The sequence below is a fragment of the Alexandromys fortis genome, unplaced genomic scaffold (genome assembly GCF_014885135.2).
Source record: "Alexandromys fortis isolate MF-2015 unplaced genomic scaffold, M_Fortis_MF-2015_v1.1 scaffold_3, whole genome shotgun sequence".
Classification (NCBI taxonomy): Eukaryota; Metazoa; Chordata; class Mammalia; order Rodentia; family Cricetidae; genus Alexandromys; species Alexandromys fortis.
In genome coordinates, this window is record NW_026067909.1 from 2,845,437 (window position 1) to 2,869,854 (window position 24,418).

General features: G+C 44.0%; 1 protein-coding gene across 1 annotated transcript in view; it reads right to left on the bottom strand.

Annotated features, from left to right (window-relative positions):
• Nucleotides 1-24,418, bottom strand: part of Adam12 (ADAM metallopeptidase domain 12) — a 312,949-nt gene that overhangs the window by 241,509 nt on the left and 47,022 nt on the right. Inside the window, exon 2 of the mRNA XM_050137344.1 lies at nucleotides 21,390-21,487. Coding sequence (XP_049993301.1) covers nucleotides 21,390-21,487 — 98 coding nt within the window. The remainder of the gene's footprint in view (nucleotides 1-21,389; nucleotides 21,488-24,418) is intronic.

The following is a 24,418-nucleotide window of genomic DNA, read 5'->3' on the forward strand; positions in this document are numbered from 1 at the left end:
AAGAAAGAGGGTGCAGGCTGATGCTGGCAGAGTAGAACCTCTGGAATTAGGAGAAGAGGATAGGTGTGGGGAATGGATGCAATCCCAGGCTCAGCCATGAGGATGTCAGACTGGGGAAGAGTCCAGGGTTCAGCCCCTTTAGGTGTGAGATCTCCCTGTGGTCTCTCATTTCCCTAGGCTGGGAAATCTTCCAGTCTTCTTTATCAGCAGAGTCCTGGGACAGGAAGCCCCACCCATAACACTGTCACTAAATGAGAAGTGGGATTCAGCTCTTCCTTTAAAACATCAATGGATTCTCAAAGCCAGTGCCACATATGGGGACTTAGTCTTTTATGCAGAAGGCCCTCTACCTTAGGTTTTTATGTCCCCCTCTTCTGGGTCATACACATATCCAGAAAGTCCTGTCCCATGGCACTATCAGCAGCAACCACAAGACTTCAGAGTTTAAAACTCTCACCTCCTCCAAACACCCGCAAGGGTACTCCTCATCGTGTGGTCCCTTCTCGTCCTTGCATCCGCCCTCCTTTGGGGCCACATGGTTACTATCTCACACCACCCTCCTCTTAGATCTATATTGACTTGGGTCCTGTGATTCCTTCTGCGGTCTGTCTGAAATTCTCTGCTCTCGCATGGTCCTCATCACACCCCACCCCTGGGCTACCCTATATGGTTGTCCTTCAACCTGTGATTGGGTTATATCCGGGTAAACTTGCAGTTGGGAATACTGTAAGTCAAGATGTAATCAGTCCACCTGACCTACACTCTTTCCTTGTTACTGTGATGAAATACCCGGAGAAAGGCGACAGAAAGAATCAAGGGCTGATTTTGGCTCACTTATTTGGCTCACGGATATGGGGGGTTCTATTATGGAGAGAACACCATGGTAGCAGGAGCTGGAGGCAGCTGGTCCAATGGCACACACAGACAAGAAGCAGAGAGCAATAAATGCCTGTGCTCCGCTCACTCGCTGCTTTCGTGTGGTTCCAGATCCTGGTGCTGTCTATAACCCTAGGCCAGGCCCCTCCACCATCCTTGTAACACTGCTGGGCCTATATTTGTGTTCATCTTTGCAGTCCTTGGCCCCAAACCAAACAATATTGTACCATGTAATCAAAATGACTGCAAGAGAGGGTTCTGAATGTTCCTATAACAAAGAAATGACAAGAGCTTGGGATGATGAAGCGCTTGCCCTAATATCTTGGGTTGATCATCACATAGTGGGCTATATTATGGAAATAGACTGAAAAAATACTGGCTATATTTCCTCTACTAAAATATTATATTGGGATCATCAAAAATGTACAAAGATTAGTCAACTACAAGAAAAATTTAGGTGCCAAAGAGGTGGCTCGGTGAGTAAAGGCCCTTGCCACATCATCAGCTTGACAACCTGAGTTCAGTCCCAGAACCCACATAAAGGTGGGAGGAGAGAATTGACTTATTATGACTATATATGTGTATGTATGTGTAATATATATGTATGCTGTGCAATATATACTCATATACATGCATCATATGCACATATATCACATATACACATGGCATATAAATAAAATCATTTTAAAAAATATGTCTTCTGACCCATTGCATCCTTCATGGAGAGGGCCTATCAGATTCATTGCTTCTCACCCACTCTGCCTCTTAACTGTGCTGCCAAGTTCTACCTGGCATAATGCCACTCGAGTTCATGGCTGTACCTTCTTCACTAGCCAAGGGGCCCTTTGACATTTCGGCCAACTTTAAAAACACACCCACAAGACTAAGGCCATGTTCTCTTGCATAGAAAGTGTGAAATCAGAGTTAAGGCTGGAACTCAGTGACCAGTTCACAGAGGTCTGTGGCTTTGTCTCTGATACCGGAAAACAGCAGGCAGGGAAGAGGGGAGAAGGAAAAGAGAGGGGAAAGAGGAGGAGAAAAGGAGGGAGGAAACTGGAGGAAAGTCACTGAGGTGAGGAAGTTCCATCTCCAGCAATAAAAAATAAAACAGCACAAAACCAAGGCTTGGGGGATTTAGGCCATCAATCCATTATGAAATGGATTCACCAGCAAACATTCCCAGGATAGAGCTACATATCGTGCTAAGTGCATGGTCTACCCTGATACCAATCTTGATCTTTGCTTCAAAGATCAGAATCATTAAAATATCTTAGACTGGAGATATGGCTCTTAGCTACATAGTAGCTAAAACTGCATCGACAAATTAGATATTTAAATTCACCATTAACATAAATAATCTTCAGAACACAATAGGAAGACAAGGCCTGGATGAGAATGAGGCTTGATAACACTTGGTGCTTACCAAAACCTTGTCTGTTTGGAGCCTTCCTACAGGGACCAATGTGAAATTGGATCATGGGAGTGGAAGTAAGGCAGCAGACAGTGAGGAGGTCACTGTGAGGACTCTAGGACATGGACCAAAATATAGGCTGGGTGGAGGTGCGTGGGAGGCAGACCACAGCCATGACATCACATGTCTTTGCTTTGGGAGGAAGGCCAGGATGTTCAGGGTTTATGCCGCATCTTCTGAAGAGAAGGGAAGAGTGACTCCATCCCTATGAATGGCCTTATAAAATCCCATAATTTTAGATGATAGTCAATTTAACTGGATGATAAAATAAAATAATGTTGAGTTGATGGCAGGAAAAAGGGAGGACAAGACTCACCTGACAGATGGACTGAGTGTGTGATTGCATAATTTATAACGACCCAAAAAGGTTTGTAACTAATGAAAACCAAAATTCCATTATTTCCTAGAGATAGAATGTCTGCTAAAAAAAAAAAAAAATCTCTATTTGAGCCGGGCAGTGGTGGCACACGCCTTTAATCCCAGCACTCGGGAGGCAGAGGCAGGTGGATCTCTGTGAGTTCGAGGCCAGCCTGGTCTACAAGAGCTAGTTCCAGGATAGGCACCAAAGCTACAGAGAAACATTTTTTCGGAAAAAAAAGTATTTATTTGTAAGAATCAAAGTTTCAAGATTGCATTCTGTATAAGCAAAAGTGCATGTGCATTCATGCCTTGTGTCTGAGGAAGGCCCTCACCTATGGTCTGTGCTGGGACAGGGTGCATAGAACCCACTAGTTGGCCATCTATTTCAAATCAAACATTCTCCTGCCAGTTCCTTGAGGGCAAAGTGGTGCAGAAAATGCACAAACAGCTTCACAGGAAACCAGAGCTCATCTTTTCACAAGAAACTCTTCCTCTCCCCAAATTAATTAGGGTCATGCTGACCGAGGGCCAAACTCAAGCTCCATCACTTTCTGCCAGACATGGTCACTGTCAGGTGTAAAAAAAAAAAAAAATTACAGGAGTCTTAAAAGACGATGAATTTGAGAGGGGGTGGGGGATGAGGAGTTTGGGAGGGGGAGAGGGAGGGTGGAATTATAAGAACTCATGTATGAAATTCTCAAAATGTTAATGAAAAAGACATATTTGAAATTAAAAGGCCTTTGAAATGCAAAAAAAAAATAGTTTTCTACTTGGTGTACAATGCCCTGTTTCTTACTGAAACTCTTTTAACATGTAGTTAACAAGAAAGCAAAGCAAAGCCATTGCCTCCTTCCCCAAACCCATCAGCGGGGGCCTCACTCTTTCATTCCTTGAACTGCTATCTCTGGGGTCTATGACGTCTGACCCTCAGTCTACCCTGGCTCAGGAAGCCGGTCAGGTATGCAAGGTTCTCTTCACAATGTAGCAACACTTAGACTAGTTATGATAGCAGCCACCTCATTTAGAGTCCAGGAAGCCCCCTTTTCCCTTTGACTGGTACCCTCTGGGTCTATAAATTCAGTCCCAGAGAACTCAGGCTCAGCTGTGATTCACTATTTCATAAGAATGGCTATTGTTTCTGATCTCCCTGCACGAGACCTGTGCACGGGCTTTTTTTTTTTTTAATTGAACCACAGACCTTGTCACTTTGCCTACAGATTTATCCTGTGAGTTGTGACCTGCGGGTTCAAACTATCAAGAGCTTTTAATGCTGTAGCTCCTCTAGCCAACCTGGTAGCTGCCCAGGGCCATGCCAGATTTATTAAAGTATGAAACACCAGTATTGGTGGGAGGCCAAGAAACAGGAATTTCCATGCACAGCTGGTAGAAGTGTGAACTGGCCCAGCCTTGCACGAGGCAATCTGGCAATTGTTATCATATTCCTTAGCAATGCACACGGCTTTGAGTAAACAATTCCACTCTTCGGAATTCATCTAGGGGAAACAACCCGGAGCACGCAGAGAAAGAAGCTGCAAGATGCCTGGCCTACTTCACGGTGAACAGTTGGAACACACCTGTATGCGTCTTCCCACCCAGGGTTGGTTACGAAAACAAACAAGAAACTTCGGTATGATGCCCATAGCTTTAAAGAGGCGGTTGGAAGGATAACCCTGAACATTAGCTATTTGAACATCTCCTTTTCCCTTGAAAACAGCTGGAGAAGATGGCAGGGGCCTTTTGAAATGATGTTGGAAAGCAACGGAGACTTTATACAGCAAAAAAAGGCCCATAGGACTGTGATCCAGCTTGGGAAGAAAAGTTAATGTTAAGCCCAGAATTTGGAGAGTAGCATTCTGCTGAAGGCATCTGTATAGCTTAGAGGAGGTACCAGAAACTGGATAGGTGAGCAGCTAAGAAATGGTACTGATGACGCCCATTCCACCCATACCCCACACCCGCCTCAGGCTGGGCAGGGTTCTTAAAACCTTGTGCTCTCTCCACTTTCACGCAGTTCTGGACTCCCTGCCTATGGAATGGTGTTGCCCACAGTGGACTGGATCTTCCTGTATCAATTAATTGAATGAAGACAATCCCCCTCCGCAGCCATCACCCATATAAACAATCCTTCACTAAGACTCTCTTCCCCAGTGACTCTAGGTTGTATCAAGTCTATAATTAAAGCTAACCATCACACTGATGGATAGCCTACAAAGCCAGCACAGCCCCTACCCGCCACCCACAAGGAATGATCCAGCCCAAGTGCTAACAGCGCCATACTGGGCAAACTCCAGCTCCAGTTTCCTTCTAAATCGCTGTGTTCAACCAGATGGGCTATAACTCAGTGAGTGAGAAGAGCGCTCCAGCTTTCGCGGCTTCCATCCTTGTTATTCTATTTATCCACAAACAGATGTGTTATGTACTTCTGAAGACCACCTTTGAGTGGGGGAAGAACACGCCAAACCGTAAAGACATTCGACATTATGTCAAGATGAATGTTCTTAAAGTAATTACATGTATGCCCTTGATCTGAAAGAGACTCGTCTTTAGGTCTCATGGAAAGGGACGGTGGGGTATGTCAGCAGGGCGGAATGAAAATCTGCATGGTTTTGAGTTAAATGTGACAAAAACAGGAGGTGGGATGAGGAGCACGGATGGCAGAATGATGGGTGCTGTAGTTGTCTGGTGGGTTTCTTAGAGGAAGGGGTATGTTTACATGAGGTCATAACTCGTCGGGTGTGACTAGCTGGCGAGAGCCTTGAGGACAGTCATCAAGGTTGTACTTAGTTCTGAGCCAAGGAAAGACACGGAACATTATGAGTCCTCTGAGAAATACACAGAAGATGAACACCATATTGCTTACTCTCCTCCAACCAAGATACAGACATCGTGGCTTGCAAGTTTCCCTGTGCCCCCCTACCCCCCTTACTTGAAGACACAGTGAACACTCTGTATCCTGGAATTAGAGTTTGTTCTCGGTCACAGGGGTCTAAATCACTTAATCCTTCTCAAATGAAAGGGACATGTATGGGTAGCATGTATCATGACTATGGGACAGCTTGAGGCACTTAAGAGAAATTCTCAGTTCCAAATCGTGTACGAAAACATCCTGATTTTATCTAAAGTTTCAACATTTTCTGGAGAAGCAACAAACTGTAGTGTGTTCTCCACAGGGATTCCTGCGGCTGTCCAACTCTGAGGCTTAAGTCAAATAATCATTCGGCTTAATCTTCTTATTGTTGCTTAGACTACGCTCTCACCCCCACTATGCTTTGACCATTCCGTGCTGTCCATTTGGAGAGACTAGTTTTGGTGCCAAACTCTGCAAGTGAACCCCTCAGCTTTTAGACCTCCCCTCTCTCATTAGCTCATCCCTGCGGCAGTCCCAGGCACATTCTCCGTCTCTGTCCCTTTTGTGAGGAGTTTGGGCCAAAAGCGGAGAATCACCTTTTCTTAAAAGAAATAAAATAATTGGTCTTCTATGCTATTTTGAATATGATAAATGGGCTTCAGCAAAACAAATGATCATACGAAGTAAGACCATGGAGAGATGGAAAGAATTCACCCCTTGCTTAGGGTGAGGATGCTTAGATAATGAGGAGGGGGGCAGAGGCATAGAAGGGTGGAAGGGAAGGAGGGAACTGAGAGCCTGAAGTGATCTCCGTAAACATCAGACAAGATGATTTATACCCAGTTGCTCTCAACGACGACACTTCGTCACCCTGAGTTATAGCTCTCTGCTGGGAAAGGACGTTGAGAAAGCTCCGAGACTGTCACAGACCGCATCCTCACACAGTGAGGCCCAACCACGTGCACTTGTGCTCTTAACACAGTAAATATTCTTCTTACTTCAATTTCTACTACTTGGGCATGGAGATAACAATGTCAGCAAAGAGGTGACTCCCAGATGGGAACAAAGGAGCAAGGGTGTGGATGGGTCTGGTCGTGAAGGAGACAAAGCAGGAGTCTGGATGCCTGTGAGCACACCCATCCTGGGAAATAAGACACAGAGGGCTAATGCAATCCTTTTAATGCTTGACATGTTAATCATTTTCACAAATGAGAAATTAGTATTTATGTTGCTGTTTTTTGAGACTGAGTCTTATGTATCCCCAGCTGGTCTTGAACTTATCATATAGCTGAGGATGGTCTTGAATTTTTAGTCCTCTTGACTCCACTATTTGAGGGCTGGGATTTCAGGCACACGCCATGACATCTGATTTATGTGGTGCTAGGAATTGAACCAAGGGCTTCTGGGTATTAGGTAAATATTCTTCCCAAGTCAGCTATATCCCCTGTCCCTGAAGCTAGTGTGACCCCACGTACTTCAGCAAGTAGAAATTTCTTTTCATGAGAAGGTTGGGACATCCCCAATTGTCATTAGAGGTCACCAGACTTTTGATGTTGTCGTTGCTTCTGCTGAGCTGTGTGTGTCACTAAGGTAACAGCTGTGTCCTTGCTGCTGTCATCTCATAGGAAAAGCACAGACAGACCTGCTCTTCAGCCTTAGCTGTTTTCCCCTTCTGCTGAGTTTGTCTTGTGTGATCAGTGAGGCTAGCTGAGAACCAGTGAGAAAGAAGACAGGGCAGAGAGATCTAACAGTGTGCAAGGTGCCATTTCTCAAGGAAGGCTGTTCTGGGCCATCAAAAAAGCCTTATATTAGAAGGCCTTCTGCTTTGAGCACAAGCTTGCTTCGCAAGGCCATAGGGTAAAGAAGAAAAGATGTGTTTGAATGCTGGTGCCAAACCAGCTTTAAGAACAACCATGGTGGCTTGATTTTTTTGATTCATAACAAATAGCTTGTATTTCCTGACTGTGAGACCATTGCCATGGTGACCTGTCACACTGACCATTGCATGAATGAGGAAGGATTCCAGGTAGAAAGTACTCTAAAATTCTCCCACTGACTACAACTGACAGTAATGTGTAAGTGAAAGGGCTCTCTGGGGAGTTCAGACGCCTTCCTCAGTCATACCTCCTCCTATGATAAAGTGGCCTTAATATCCATTCATCATTTTTCATGTTGCATTAGACATGTTTATTTTGCTTAGGAAAATACTCAGGAGTGAACTCTTGCTGCCCATAGCAAATATATGTTGGGCTTTCTAAGACATTTCCAAATTGTTTCCCAAAATGGTATTTCCATTTGGAATATGTAATAATGATAGCTACATTTACCCTCATGAACATGGTACACCAAATCTAAAGTATTAGTATTGTTAGTGTTATTATATGTCAAGCTATTATCTAACAGAAATCTCCGCTAAAAGTCTGTTTAGTTTATCCTCCTTTTGGTTCCACAAATTTCATGAAAATTTTATAAAGAAAACGTTTGAGATTGAAGTTTATTGTGAATAGATTCAGGGCCAGGTTAACTGGCCTGTTTTCATTATGGATTATCCTTATTTTCTCATCCAATCAAAGTTGTTATGTTGAATCTATTACAATTACTAATGTTAGAACATCTTGTGGGGGTTTGAATAGGAATGGCTTCCACAGGCTCATGCATTTGAATTCTGGTCATTAGGGAGTGGCACTACTTGAGAGGGATTAGGAGGTATAGCTTTGTTGGTGTAGGTGTGACCTTCTTGGAGGAAGTGCGTCACTAGGGTTGGGCTCTGAGGTTTCAGAATCTCAAGCCAGGCCCAGAAGCTCTCTCTTCCTGCTGCTCCTTTCACATTCATATGTAAAACTCTCAGCTATCACATCTGCCTGCATGCTGCCACGCTTCCTGCCATGAGGACCATGGACTAAATCTCCTAAACTGCAAGCCAGTCCCAGTTAAATGTTTTCATTTATTTATTTATTCTCAGTTTTTTAAAATGTACTTATCAATCTCAGTTCCCACTCTCTCCCCTCCTCCCATCCCCTCCACCTTTCCCACCACGCCTCATCTACTCTCTAGAGAGGGCAAGGCACATTGTTCCCCGAAGGACCAAGGTCCTCCCCACTATATTCAGGCTGACCAAGGTGTCCATCCAAAGAGAATGGTTCCAAAAAGCCAGTACAAGCAGCAAGGAAAATCCGAGTGCCACTGCCAGGGGCCCCGCAATTGGCCCCAGCCATACAACTGTCACCTGCATTCAGAGGGTCTAGCTTGGTCCTATGCTGGTTTCTTCCTTGTCTGGCTGTAGCTGGTAAGCTCCCATTAGTTCAGATAAGCTGTTCAGTGGGTGCCCCCATCATGGTCTTGACCTCTTTGCTCATATTCTTATTCCTCCCACTCTTCAACTGGACTTTGGTATGTACCTACTTATAAGTGGATACTAGTCGTAAAGCATAGGATAATGAGCCTATAGTTCACGACCCTATAGAAGTTAAGTAACAAGTAGAACACTAAGAGAAACATATATAGATTCCCCTGGGAAGGGGAACTAGATCTCTGGACAAAATCAGGAATATGGGGGTTGGGGGAGAAGGGGAGGAAGAGGGAAGAAGGAGATGGGAGAAGAGAATTGAGGAAATGGGATAGTCGAGATGGGAGAAGGACAGAGATGGACAACAAGGAAAGAGATATCTTGATTGAGGGAGCCATTATGTGGCTAGCGAGAAACATGGCACTAGAGAAATTCTCAGGAATCCACAAGGATGAATGATCCCAGCTAAGACCCTAAGCAATAGTGGAGAGGGTGCCTGAACTGGCCTTGCCCTGTAGTCAAATTGATGACTAACTTAAATGTCACTATAGAACCTTCATCCTGCAATGGATGGAGACAGGGAAAGAGAACCACAACGGAGCACTGGGCTGAGCTCCCAAAATGTTTTCATTTATAAGAGTTGCTGTGGTCATGGTGTCTCTTCACAGCAATAGAACACTGACTAAGACAGAAGTGGTCAGATCTTAATCAAAGTCAGCATCCATCCATCCATCCATCTATCTATCTATCTATCTATCTATCTACCTACCTACCTACCTACCTACCTACCTACCTACCTACCTATCTTTCCACTTACATATATAGATACACACCCATATACATGCACATATATATACATGTATGCATGTATATACATATGCATATCTATTCATGCTTTCACTGTTTTCTAGGGGAATTTATTTAGCTATTGATATATTTCACATGTATTTGAACTATATTTTACTATAAAATATATGTGTCTTATAAAACACACATAGGAAATTTGGTGTCTTAATTTCATCCCCAAATTTCTTGTTTTAAAGTAGTTCATGAAATTTCACTAAAGTTACTGGCAGATTTAGGACTCAGTCTACATTTTGCTTATTTTCCTGTATATTAGGACTTTACTCTTTCTTTGTTCCTTTCTTTAAAGACAGGATCTCACTAAATAGGCAGGTTGGCCAAAAGCTTAGAGATCTGCCTGCTTCTTCCTTGAGTGCTGGGATTAAAGCCAAGACATTTTCTTTTCTTAAAAAAAAAGTATTATTCGCCATACTTTTGCAATAGTTTCATATATATAAGGTTACATTATCCACTCGGTGCTTGTATGAGAACTTAAAATAAGCATGGAAGACATTACAGTGCATCTTCCGCTAGTATCTTTACTGCCTTCAACAAGCAACACAATTACAACAGTTTAACTGCCCTTTTCCTGCCTTCCCAGGGCTCATCTATCTCATTTCCATATGGTGCAAACCTCTAAGCATCTTATTATGGTTGTTTTAAAGCAGATCCCTAAGCATCTTGTTATTGTTGTTTTAAAGCACCAGTAGGATTGCATTTGCCAGCATCCTGGCTTCCTCGTGCTCTTCCTGTTGTCCCGGGCACCCATCCGGAATTGCTTTTGTTCAACCTGAAAACATTTCTTTTCATAGAGAATATCCATTGGAGAGGAAACTTAATCCCCTTATTTGGTCACTAAATAACTTTATTCCTCCTCTTTTCTTTAAAAGATTTGTTCCTTTTTCTTATGTGATGTGTGCATGCTGGTGTGGGGGAGAGAAGGAGCCAGGTATGGAAGCAACAGTACAGAGCCCAGGGCATCGATGCTGAAAGGCATAGCCACCTTCACACACTCTTTCACTGTAAACCACCACTTAGGGTGGCACTGCCATTGCCAGCGGGAAGATGTGTCTTCCTCAGAAAGAGAAGGAGGAAGCCTATAACGCAGAGTAGCACGCACTAGGGAAAGCATCATCTCACATATGGCGTGACTGGGACAAAATATGAGAATGTGCACCCTGAGGTGCCCTGAGGGATAATAGTCATCATTAATGATCAGTCAAAGCAAGCCCCGGGAAGCTTCCTCTGAGCTTGGTACTTAGTGATCTCTAAATACCAAGCCCACTTGAACACTCTCTCAAAGGGTCCTGAGCCTTCATCACACATACTACATTTGTAGAAAAAAAATGCTGTTTGTCTGAAATTCAAATTTCTCTAGACATCTTATGTTTTCCATGAAATCTATCTATATTTTCTGAATATGTTCAGAAGTATAACTGAGGCGGAGATGGAAAGAGAACACACTTGAACAGAGACAAGTGTTCATTAAGTTCATTAAGCATGCCTGCATCCATGTGTTTGTGTGTGTCTGTGTGCACGCGTGTGTGTGCAGGTGCTTGTGGACATGTTGTTCCTCAAGTGTTGACCACCTTTTTTTGAAACAGGGTTTCTCATTGACCTGAAACTCACTGGTTCTGCTATGCTGGATGGAATACAGATGGAGGCATGAGGAAATCATGCAAAAGGGAAGCAGAGAACACAGATGTCACACCAGCAACACCTGCATCAAGATACAAAACCAACAGGGGTCTCCCATGATCCACTTTCATGGGTATCCATCACACCAGCTTTTAAGGTAGGCTCTGGGGACAACTTGGGGACATCTCCTCTTGAGATGGAAAATTCATTTGAAAAAGCAGACATCTAAGCAGGATACACTCAGGAGAGGACAAGTATCAGGCACTAGAGTTTGGGGGACAGGACATAGCTTGTGCTGGATCCAAAGAGGGGTTTCAAGCAGAAAGTGTAGAGTAGGCTACGCCTTAAGGCTACAGGACAAACCCAGCTGCTGGTTGAAAAGCCACCTCATGAGGCCCTGCATTTAAGAACCATTTCTCATCGGGAACAAATTTTGGGCACCATCATCCATTCATGAGACGTGACTGAATTAACCAAGAGAGACATAATGGGCCTTTTCAAGGAAAAAGATCCCATGATGCTCTTTTCAAACCTCCCCAAAAATATAGTTCCTTAATGTCACGTGCCTCCTCTTACACTTCAGTGACCTTCAATTGCCTTCTAAATAGAATTCAAACTCCACAGCATGGTACCCAAGACCATGCCTCATTGGGAAATGCCTCACTCACTTGGAACTCAAGTGCCGAGAGTATCTTATCTACAGTAGGAATGACAATTACTTACAAAAATAGACAGAGGGCTAGAGAGATGCTCGTGTGTAGAGCGCTACCTTGGAAGCTTTGGGGACTCAGTCTGAGCCCCAGAACCCATGCAAAAAAAGTCAAGGATGGTGGCACACATTTATAGTCACAGTGCTGGGGGGACAGAGACAGGACACTCTCTGGGGCTCCCTGGGTAGTCAGCCTCCCCCTGCTGGCAAACTCCAGGCCTGAGAGAGACCCCATCTCTACAACAACAACAAAAGAGTTGCTCGTGGCTAAGAAATGACACCTGTGCTTATTTTCTGATCTCCACATACACACATTTGAACACTCACCTGTACACACACGCACACATACCCATATACCCCCATACACATGAACACACACATGCACACACACACACTACCCCCATACACATGAACACACACATGCACACACACATTTGAACACTCACCTGTACACACACGCACACATACCCATATACCCCCATACACATGAACACACACATGCATACATACACATTTGAACACTCACCTGTACACATACACACACACACACACACATAGCCCCATGCCCCCATGAACACACACAGAGAACACAAAAATAAAAATACTAAACAAGCAGAGGGCTACAGCTTGTCACTCAGAGCACAGTTCAGCCCTGCTATTACCCTCAGTGGCCGGGGAGGGGAGAGCAGGGCTCTTTGGGTGCCTCTGACTGCACAGAAATGGGGATGGATAATTGAATGCCCTTCTCATTCGAACCAGAAACAGAGAGCAGGGAGATGATGAGGCTCCGCTCCAGTCTTAGCTGCTTCAAATAAAACAGCTAAATTAATGTGTTGTCAGAGCGCTAGGGATTTCTTGCAAGGAGCTGCCTCTGAGGTTAATGAGTATAATAGGCCAAGTCCATGTGAGCTGACACGTGGGGAACTGGAAAATCTGGGCCTTTGTAATGGGTAAGGTTTCACTGAAAAAAAAAATGTATACGTGTTGTCTTAAGGCGTGTAGACTTAACTAAAGGCATACTTTTTTTTTTAACCACTTCTGGACGTTTGTTTTATAGAAAGACATCTTTAAAGTTTCTCCAGCTCATTTCCTGTCCTGCCAGCTTTGTCTGCCAACCCTTTCCTCATCATGCCTGCTGGGGCCAAAGGCTTGCCTCTGGTTCCCGTCTATCGCTAGCATTTGATGTTTCCTCTGGGTCTGCAGGATTCCTTTCTGTCCATCCCAACCGTCAGCTGCTCTTAACCCTATCTGGGCAAGTGACCAACGTGCCATGAAAATCAGAATCTGCTACACATTTGGTACTGGAAACTCCAGGCTATCCAGAGTGTGTTCCCAATCGGGGTGTTTCCCATAGAAGCTTCTAGACGGAACCAGACTAGGCTCAGCACCTGCCAACGGCAGGCTGAAAATGCAGCCTCTAGGACTCCACGGAGGTGGACCTCAAAACGCTGCCTCTCCCCACCCCTTTAAGACTATGAGTAAGGCTAGGGTGTGGAGAACCAAGGTTCATCACTTCTCAAGCCACTAAGATGTGAAGACAACAAGATGGTCAGGCATTATCAATGCCCCTATGCGTGATGACGTCACAAGGTAGGTGGAGCCTGGTGGACTGCAGCTCGAGGCATTCACAGGTACAGTCCTTACAGTTCTGACAGCATCGAAGAACACTAAAGCCAGCCATCGAGCTGGCAAGCGGACACATCCTATCAGTTGAATCTGCAGGACCACAAATAATGTGCCCCGGTAGTCTTGTTTTGAATTACTACAAAGGAAGGTGCTGGACTTTAATGTAGTTATGACAGAATTATCTTCCCAGAGTGGCCTTTTGTTTTCGAATATTTTTGTGCACTGTGGGAGGAGCTGGCAGTCTCAAAGGTCCTGTTCCTGAGCAAGCAGCACAGAAGTTCTGAAATGCCAATTAAATGAACACACTGCAGGAACTTGGGAGAAAGAAAAAAAAAAAAAACACTGGATCATCTTCAACTGGCAGGATTTTCCTTGAAAAGTTTTTATGGCAGAACTCCACTGACTGGAACCTGGTTGCTAGGCAGGGCCAACTCCCCCAGAAGCTGAGCTGGTTTTGTACCATTTGACCCTGGAGCTCAAATACCTCCCACCCTCTGCCACACCCTGAATGGTACAGCATTCAGTTTGCACAGTTGTCCGTGGACATGCCTGAGGAGGTGTCGTTGACATCTATGAGGTAGAAGATATAAAAAAGAAGCTCTTACAGATCTCATCCTCCAAACACATCTGCCTGATGACAGACACAGGCATGTTGGGAGATACGCAGTGCCGTTCACTATTGTCATTGTGTTAGAATGTGAAGTCTGCATAGACTGACACGCAGCTGCTTCCGTGGTTAAGGCCATCAAGGTAGGTTGTGGGCAGCTGAGGTTTGGGGAAGGCTAAAGAGAGGGTCTCCATCTACGTGGTTTTATGGAAGCCATCATCCTGCTGGGCTTTCCAGTGCGGTGCTTTAGCCTCACCCATGCGCCTGCCAGTACCCGCTGTATAAGTCAGTCCAGTAAACTCACTGGCTCCTTGGGAGCTTTGGTAGACTCAAATGGTTTATCATTGGGACTTAATGGGCAGTGGTGGGGGCGGGGAGGAGTAGACGCCAAGTAGTTCTCAGGGGAGAAAACTCGTATTTTGGTTTGTCATTGGGACCTTATGGCAGGGAGTAGATGCTGAGTGGTTCTCTGGGGAGAAAACCCGTTAGGTAAGGTCAAGGAGCTGAGCCAGGAATTGTTCCCATAGAAACAAGCAATCCTCACCATGACCCACAACCCTGGCCTCCTTAGCTCTCATTCTCACTGGCTCTGTTTTGAGTTCATGACCAAGCCTTTAAATTATGTGCTGGGGAAATTAGTGGGTCAAGCAAAAAGAAGACCCCAAGAGGCTCTTCTGAGGGGAAAAGATGAGAAATTGATTAAGCCAGCTCAATAAAGTCTTCCTGCGTGCCTCTTTTAGAAAAACATCAAATTAATTTCAAGAAATTAGCAGGAGGGCAGTGCTGAGGCCCAGGTCAGCATGAGGAATGCCAAGTGCCAGAACCAGGTCAGATGCTGAGAACTGGACATTAACCCTGACAAACAGCTTGTTCAGGAGAAAAGACTATATTTGGGTCTCAAGAATTGAAGGCTAGAAACAGATCTCTACAGGTACAACAAGACAAAACCAGGTGCCCCCACACCATGTCTCCAAGTGGTATGCCTCCGCCTCAAGCTAGCATTTAGAATCTGCTATTTTAAAATCTACAAAGAACATGTATGTGTCCAGACACATGCACGTATACACATACGTACACACAGCTGTCATTAGGACATAGGAACCAATGAAAAGAAATTAATAGTCAAAGCAGGATCAGTTTGAACAACAAAATTAGCCAGAGCACTACATTACAATCTGAAGTATAAGATAAATATCTATGAACTCCATACTGTCATAAACAAGTAGTCAAATACACAGAAAAACAGGGGAAATCAAAATATCTAACAAGAATAAGACTTTAAGTACCTACTTGTCCCTCAAGAACAGGCCTCTTTTCCCCTCCTTAGAAGCAGATGTGTAGAGAAGACTTAGGAGTACTGGGTAAGAGAGAAAAGAAAGGAGTTGGCAATGGGGAAGGCTGAACAGGCAATGGTCAGTGCCAGTAGCATTAATGTCATTCCTAAGTGTGGACCTGATATGATGTAGGAAGAGTGAGACTTTCCCTCCACGGTCTTCTTTGCAAAGCTCAGTCCTACCCAGAGAAAAGCATCAGACAATCCCAGATGAGGCACAGTCTAGATTACAAGTCCTCTGACCTATCCTAGAGACTGTCAAGGTCATCCAAAACAAGCAAAGCCTCAGAAATGACCACAGGCAAGGGGAGTCTTGGGGGAAATGAGGCTAATGGAAAGGACTCCAGAATAGGCTTCTGAGAAGAGTAAGAATGTTAGGGAAGAACTAATGAAGTCGGAATAAGGTTGGATTCAGTCAACAGAGATCTATGGGTGTGGTTTAATAGCTGTTCTATGTACAGTAATACTAGATGATAACAAGAGGGGACCAGGCATGAGACATACCTCAACCTCTCTCCTGAAAAAAGCTTCCAGGTTGAAAAGGGATGTGAACACACACACTCTCATTGATTCTTACAAACATACCATAGCAACACAAACATGAACGACAGGGGAATAAATGTGAATGGCAGGGGAAACTGAGCAAGGGCTTTCCAGGAGCGCTTTGTGCTGCCTCTGCAACTTCTCAGGAATTCTCAGACCGTTCTAAAATAAGCTAACCTTGAAAAATCCCGTGTCACTAAACATTGATTCCAACGTATCACAGTCCACGACAAGTTCTGTGTCCCTGGAGCAGAAGAGGCCACACCTGTCCTTGTACCTCAGATCAGTGGTGAAAGGAAAGAACCAACTTTGCAAGGTTGTCCTCTGACCTTCACACTCACATCCTCCCCACTGATAATAGTAGTGATGGCAGTGATAATACATTTTAAGCAGGAAAACAGTCAACAAAGAATGGGCTTTTGAGATCCAGAAGAAAGCTTTTACGAAAAGTAAGTCAGGGTTAAGATAAGCAGGGAGAAGGGAGGCAATCCCTGGCTTTAGAGAGGCCACCTAAGACTTCAGAGAGGTGGTTCTGATGAAGTGTTGGGAACTGCTACCCACAAGGGGAGGGGGGCATGGGAGAGGGAGGGCCATAGAACGTGAGCCACCCTTCTCAGGAGACTGGTTGTGAAGGAACAGTTGGGAGCAGCCACTTGACACTAGAGCTGGGGCTCAGTTTTCTGGGCTTGGAAAGTGGTAAGTGCATCTGTTGGAGCGGAATCTGCCTCTACCATTATAACGAGTTGCTGCTTGATATTTGAGACCTACCATCTGCTAAGGAAGCTCTGGGCTCCCCTTCTAATCCTTTGGCCTCTTATTTTTCATTTCACGTACAATTTCCATAATTTCCTTGTGATGTGAGAGAGCTGGAAATTGGACATTTCCTGGAGCATTCAAAGGCTGAGTTCCACGGAGACCATCTCACGCTCAATCAATGTGACATGTCTTCCCTGGTTCTCAGCTTGACTCTTCCAAAACATGAAACTGGAGATGGGTCCCCAAAGACACTTTAAACCCCGAGTATCACCTTACATTTGTACAGTAATGGCCCAGCCCCCGAGTGTTTTGAAAGCCATTGTTCTAGCTCATTCTTACAATGCCCCCAAGAGGAGCGAGAATGATGAGAAAATGCCAGGTCACAGGCAATGCCAACCAGCTCACCAATAAAAGGTTGGAAGTTTTTTTTTTTAACTCCAGTGAGGCCATATTCTTTCCTCCCCCTCTACTCTTTCAAATTATCAGCAGCAGCAGTGACAGCTTGTGCCACGAGAGACAGGTGGGGCCAAGAAGGGAATCTTCAATTGCACCCCTGTCTAAGTCACTGGTTCCGTTGAGCAGCACTCTGGCACTACAGACTGTCTCAAGGCCCTCTCCAAACTTCTAAACCTTGTATTCTCATTAAAATCCTCCAAAGGCATTTACAATATATTTCCTTTTATTTTTATACATGTTTGGTTCTTTGGTCAAAGATACCTCATTACCTTCTCTTGTAGTGGTTCTCAACCTTCCTAATGTTGTGATCCTTTAATATAGTTCCTCATGTTGTGGTGAGCCCAAACCATAAAAATTATTTCATTGCTACTTCATCTAATTTTGATACTATTATAAATCCTAATGTAAATATCTGATATGTAATACTTCATCTAATTTTGATCCTATTATAAATCTTAATATAAATATCTGATATGTAATATATTTGATATATGACCCCTGTGAAAAGGTTGTTTGACCCCCAAAGGGATCACACCCCACAAGTTGAGAACCATTGTTCTGTCTCCTTCTCTCTCACACCAAATCTCTTCTTCCTTCCAAGTCTTTGTACTTTCCTGCCCCCGTTTATGTGTGATCCACTATATTTAGTTAAAGGTGCCTACACGAGCATGGATGGAGGTGGTATTTGTTTAAGTGGGGGCAATGTACCAGTGGCTACGCTACTGAGAAATACAAGGACAATTTTCAAAAGGAAGATGCCTCAGACCTATGGATAAAGGGAAATACTATAGATAATACACTTCCAGGCAGTTCTAATATACACACATGAAAGCCAGTGAAGTTGGCACTTTAATGATGTAGGGAAACCATATCAGAAAGGGATCCTCCCTGTTTGAGGATGTTCACAGTGGCAGGTCCTCCTCCTATATAGCCAGAGCCCAGACACAGGGAGTATCTTTAACATTGCTAACCTACTGGGAGGCACACCTGACACTCTGACAATACTCCCCAGGCTGACCAGTTCTCACCACTTCTTCTCACTCTTTCTTGATGATGCTCCAGCGTTCTCACCATTTGGTGAGCCAAGAGTGAGATGGTGTATGCCCATCAGCCACAGTTGCTGGTTATAAATACAGTTTCTTCCTTTCCCTTGAATATCAACTCTTCACAGCCTAGCTCTGTGGAACTCAATGGAAAAGATAGAAATCTTTATATCAGAAAAGTCTTTCCAAGCATTTCTGCCACAGTGTACCTACCCCATGGATCTCTGAGAGACAATCTGAATTTATTTCACTTACACTTGTAAGGTGCAAGGGCAAAGGCTTGACTGCCTCCTTTATTGACCATATACCCAATGCCCAGGGCATAAGACATACTTTTATAAACCAGCCAAGTCAAAGAGACCAGGAGGATGGAAAGTGGAAACATGTTTCTGAAATACAAGGGGCACATCTAGGCTTTATAAATACTTTACTGGGAGAAGACTTTGTGTGGAGCACTGTGCTGATGTAGTTAAGTTAGATCTCAATAAAGGGGGCAGATACACAATTAAGACACTAACCAGATCTCATAGATGTGTCCACTGCATGGAGAATTTCATGTAGACCACATTAATAGACCATCTACGTGTACGTCATTCATGGAGGGTTTTGTCAGTTGCTCACGTGAACATATGTTGCAATTATGGTCACATAATGCTAATGTCATCGTGGTGTGTTGAGACGGGTCCTAGGGCATAAAACACTAAGAAAGCTGGCAGTCACCAAATCACTTTTGTCCCCATTATCTTAAATACTGCCAATACTGTGGAGTCACTGGAATGCAATCTACTTTAGCCCATCTCCCTTATGGTTCTACTTGTGGAGTGGAATCCCGCGGGAGTTAGGAACTGTGCCAAACAACAATGGTGCATACTAGTTTTCTGGTGATACAGACCGTTTCATAATACAGAGGCTTGGTTGGCAGTGATGCTCCACTTTCTCCGCATATATGCCTCACGGCACCTGCCAGATGGCCAGTGGACGTGAAAACTGAAGCCAAGGCCAGAAGCCAGAGCAAAACAGAATTGGCTGACACTAGTGGTGAGCCATCAACATGACAGCCTATTGCTCGAGTTTCCCGTGGACTGATGACACTTAAAGCACCCAGCCAAACCCGCACTTCCAATGAACCGTATTGGGACATGAAGACCTTTTAAACGTAAGTGTGTCCCAAATATTATATAGAATTTATCTATTAAAAAAAAACAGTAAAACTACCTTCATTGTTGATCTAAAATTCAAATCTAAACAGACATTCTGTACTTTATGCACTGATTCTGGCAAATCTACTTCCAGGAAACCTCCCTATTCTGTTTCCTAGCATCTGGAATCCTACTAGATATGTGTGCACACGTGTGTGTGCCTATGTGTATGTGTGTGTGTACATGTGTGTAGAGGTAAAAAGACAACTTGAAAGAATTGGTCCTCTCTTTCCACCGTGTGGGTCCTGCAGATTAAGCTCAGACCACTAAGCTTAGCAGCAACAGCCTTTACTCACTGAGCCATCTTGCCAACCCCAAGCCTATAACTATTTTAGTAGACATATATTCTTTGTTAAGTAGTATATTTCCCTTCTTCTGCATCTATCTTACCTTAATATGATTGACCAATAGCATGATGGGAGTTTCTTCACTATCAAGTTTTTCTCCTAGGAACAGCATTAGTACCTCCATGCTTCCGTTCCCTCCAACACACACAATTTGGGAGCACCTCTTTAAAATACATGTCCCCCTGTCTTAGATTGGGCATTTGGCTCCTTTAGCCAAACCACTAACCTCTCCTACAACTGTTTCAAGTGCAGCCTTTCCAGCAGATAAATGGAGGATATAAATCATCCCATCTGTCCCCACACAGAGGGGCCCAGTGACCGCTCTGGAAAGCTACATGGGATTTCTATAGTCTTGACTGCTCTTTTAAAAAATCTGTTTTCTATCATGAAGAAATGATCTAAAAATACTCGCAGAGAACACCAGGACAAAGCCATCACAATGATCTCTCCAAAGGACTCAGGTTTCTATGGATTTCATCATCTTCTGTCACTACGCATCCTGAAATTTAAAGACAGTCATTTCTGCTTGGCAGATAAAATGCCCCAAAGTATTAATTGGCAAAATTCCAATTATCTATGGTATATCACAGAAGGTAAAAATCAAATAAGTCAAAAGTAAACAAGATTTAAAGTGTATTAAGACTCATGATGGATTTTTAAAGCTTTGTGAAAACATTCCTACTAATAATCAATTGGAGAAAAGTGTTTATTAAATCAATATAAATGCAAAAAATAGTTGCCATTCAAGTAAACTGAAGGCAGAACTTATGTGTCTGATAATGTAATCTTTGGTGTTTGATTGGAAAATTATTTTTCCAAGTATGGAATCTAACCCAGGGCTTCACACAACCTAGATAAATTCTCCACCACTAAGCTACATTCTCAGTACCCCCAGATAATTTTTAAAGACTTATTACTATTGTATGAATGTACTGTTGCATGCATATGGATGCTTTCTTGCATGTATGTATGTATAACATTTGTACGACTGGTGTCCACAGAGGCCAGAAGAAAATGCCAGAGCCACACAACTGGTGTCACAGATGGTTGTCCGTCATCTAAAACAAGGGCTAGAAACTGAACGCCAGGCCTCTGCAAGAGCAGCAGAGGGTCCTAACTAATGAGCCATCTCCCTACCAGATCCTCAGATTCATCTCATAGATGCTAACATTGCTGAGTCTCTCTCTCGTTAGGGCTGCACCACCAGAGCCGGACTCATTCTCTCTCCTGTAAGAACAGGACTCTCATTTCAAAGGAGCAGAGTTTGCACTGAAAATGGGTAAAGACAAAACATGAACAGTATGCCGGTTTGGTCAACACAATTTTGAAACTTTTGCCATCTCAAGGCTGAGGGTGAACAAACAAATGAACGAGAGATAGGGGGAGGGAGGGAGGAAGGGAAAGAAAGAAAAGAAGGGAGGAAGAACAAATGAATACAAACAGCTGACCTTTGCTGGGAAGCTCTGTCCTGGGATCCCAGGGTCCTTGCTCAGAAGGGAGGCTCTGGCCACTTCATAAGCTCCTCTCTGGTCCCATAAATTCACCCCTGAATCAAAAGAAAAGCAGCTGGGTTTTCATTCTGGTGGAAGAATTTGGCATCAGAAGCTTATTACAAAAATGACACAGTGAAAATACTTGGAAGCTGAGTGAGTCCAGGGAAAGGCTAGCATCCATTAAATCACAGTAAGCATTAGAAACGAGTGAATTCTGTCAATCTCAACGTTAAAATACTGTACCTTAAAGACAACAAACTGACTTATTTTCCTTCCAGGCCTATAATCCATGTTAGATTATTAGTTCAGGCAGAGTATATAATTCAGTGCTTCAATTAGCACTGAAGCACACATGCAGTGACTTTTAAAAATGATAAATTAGGGCTATGCTTAAGATCAACTCGGTATTAAAAGTCCCAAGGCCTTAGCTGTACTAAGACTAAATCCATTTACTTAAGTCTCAATGAATCTGTTAGACACAACGCCAAGTCTCCTCTGGGCACTTAGGAAGTCTAATTTTATATACTTTGGTAAGTGATTCAATAGATAAAATTAATTTGCCAGTTCAGACCAACTAGACTGGTTTATTATTTTTTTTTTAACTAAAGTCATTCAAAAAGCTGTCCTACACACTTGTTTCTTGGGGTCTTGTCTGTGGAGCCTGACAGGCCACAGGTTCAGTTCAGTCCCATTTCCATAAGCTAACCCAATGGAAAGAATAACATTTTTCTCTTCTGGAGCGTGTATCGTTTTCATAACCAGCATGGTGATTTCTCTGGACTTGTTCGCCTATGAGGTCACACCCTTGCTATTCGGTGGGCCTGGAGGTGAGGGATGGGACCAGATTCCCCCACGTGTTATTCCCATTCCTTCAGCCAGAATCCAGGATTTTCAGACCTGAGTCATAATAGCACAGTTTCAAGTTACTAAAGACTTCATATTTATGGGGCACAAACGGTATTGAAATTTTAATCCTAGACATTTTACAATTCCCCTAAGACTTCTAAATCCACACCGTTTTATCATTCTCGATGTGGAAGTCTGCAGTTATAGTCAGGTTACAAAGGGATTACTACTGGAACATCAACCATCTCGTGTAGCCTTTCCAGAACATTCTCAAAGCTGGTCTCAAGCATTCTGAACCCTGGTTGTTGAGCAACTAGGGGTGAAAAGTCATGAGCATGGCGAGAGGCAGAGGAATGAACTGGGTCCCTTGGCCATGTTGGGAAAGAGAGAAAAGGATGGTGGGTACAGGTCAGAGAAGGAGGGGAGGAGGACAAAGGCATTTGCAATGAGTAATATTCACTCCTTCTAGCCAGAGATAGTATAATCGCCTATGAGAGAAACTTCTGGGCACATCTGAAAGAGAGCTTATAATTGGGTTCACTGACATGGGACGACCCTAAAGTCGGTGACACCTTCCTATGGCTGGAGTTCCAGAGTCAGCAAAAAAGGAGGCAGTGAGCTGAGCAATAACCTTCCATTTTTGCTTCCTCACGGTGGACGCAATGTGACCAGCAGCTTCAGACCCCTGCCACTATGCCTGCCTTGCCACGATGGATGGTTCTCTTGAACGTGAGCTCAAACAAGCACTTCCTTCCTTAAGTCGCCTTGGCTTAAGTGTTTGGTCACAGCAAGGAAGGCAATGAATATCGTAGTCAGATGACACAAATCCTCAGAGATGAATCTGCCTGTGAGAGATGACATCTGTCCAACATCAGGGCTTGCCAGAGAGAAAGGAACACTCTCTGGATGGAAGATGTCAGAAGTCCACCTCGCTGCAGTGGCTCATGCTGACAGCCTGGAGCCCTGCATCTTCATGTGCTGATAGGCTGTGCATTGAGGGCTTGTCACCATGGTTTCCTGGTCTACTGTGGCACAGACTGTGAATCCAGGGCTTGTCACCATGGCTTCCTGGTCCCATTGTTGCACAGGCTGTGTATCCATGGCTTGTCACCATGGCTTCCTGGTCCACTGTTGCACAGGCTGTGTATCCAGGGCTTGTCACCAAGACTTCCTGGTCCATTGTTGCTCTGCCTCTGTTCACTCACTCACCGAGTAGTATCCACTTTGGCTTGCTCGTGGGTGCTCTAGACGTGATGCTTCCATTCAGAAAACCCATTCTGTCCACTCAGGCCAGAACCTCCTACTGTTCCCTGATGCTAGTGTTTTCTATCTGCATTATGGAAACCCTGCTCTCTTAAATCTACTCCAGCCCAGGAGATGCAGCAGTGTCAATCCTGGGTCTAACGTACCAACACAAAGGGAACTGCCCTCTGATGGTCGCACTTGACAGAGAGACAACAGAATGAACGTGAGCTTGCATCCTTAGTCTGGAAACCCAAACTCTGAAACCCCCCCAGATACAAACATTCTTGACCTAGAAATGCTGCTTGTGATGGTCACAATGCAGGTACTGTAATGCTGAGTGTGATAAAGTATATGCGGAAGTGTGTTTAAATAGTATGTGAGACACACAGGGGCACTGGGAGATGGTTCAGTCCATAAACCGCCTGCTGTGTGAGAGTGAGGATGGAAATTCAGATTGTCAGTATCCATATGAAAGCAAGACACGGTGGTGCACATCCATAACCCTGCATTGACTGTGTGAGGCAGGCGGACACAGAGGGACCCCTAGAGCTCACTACCCAGCCAGTCTAGCCAATTCGTGAGTTTTGAGTTCAGTAAGGGAATAGTAATGTCTCAATAGCAGCAGCAGCAGCAATAATAATATTAATAATGTGTAAAGAAACAGAAAAGAACCCAATGTTGACCTCTGGCCTCCATTCACCCATGCCCATAGAAACATAAACAGTAGACAGTTGCTTTTATAGAAATACAAGTGAATTTTTGAGTTTACACATGAAATACATCTCCAAAGTATCTAGTAACACATATGCATGTGATATCCTAGAATCTAGACAGTTTCTGAAATAATTTCCAGTCCCAAGGAAGCAACCAGAAGAGGCACTCAGCTTGTAAGA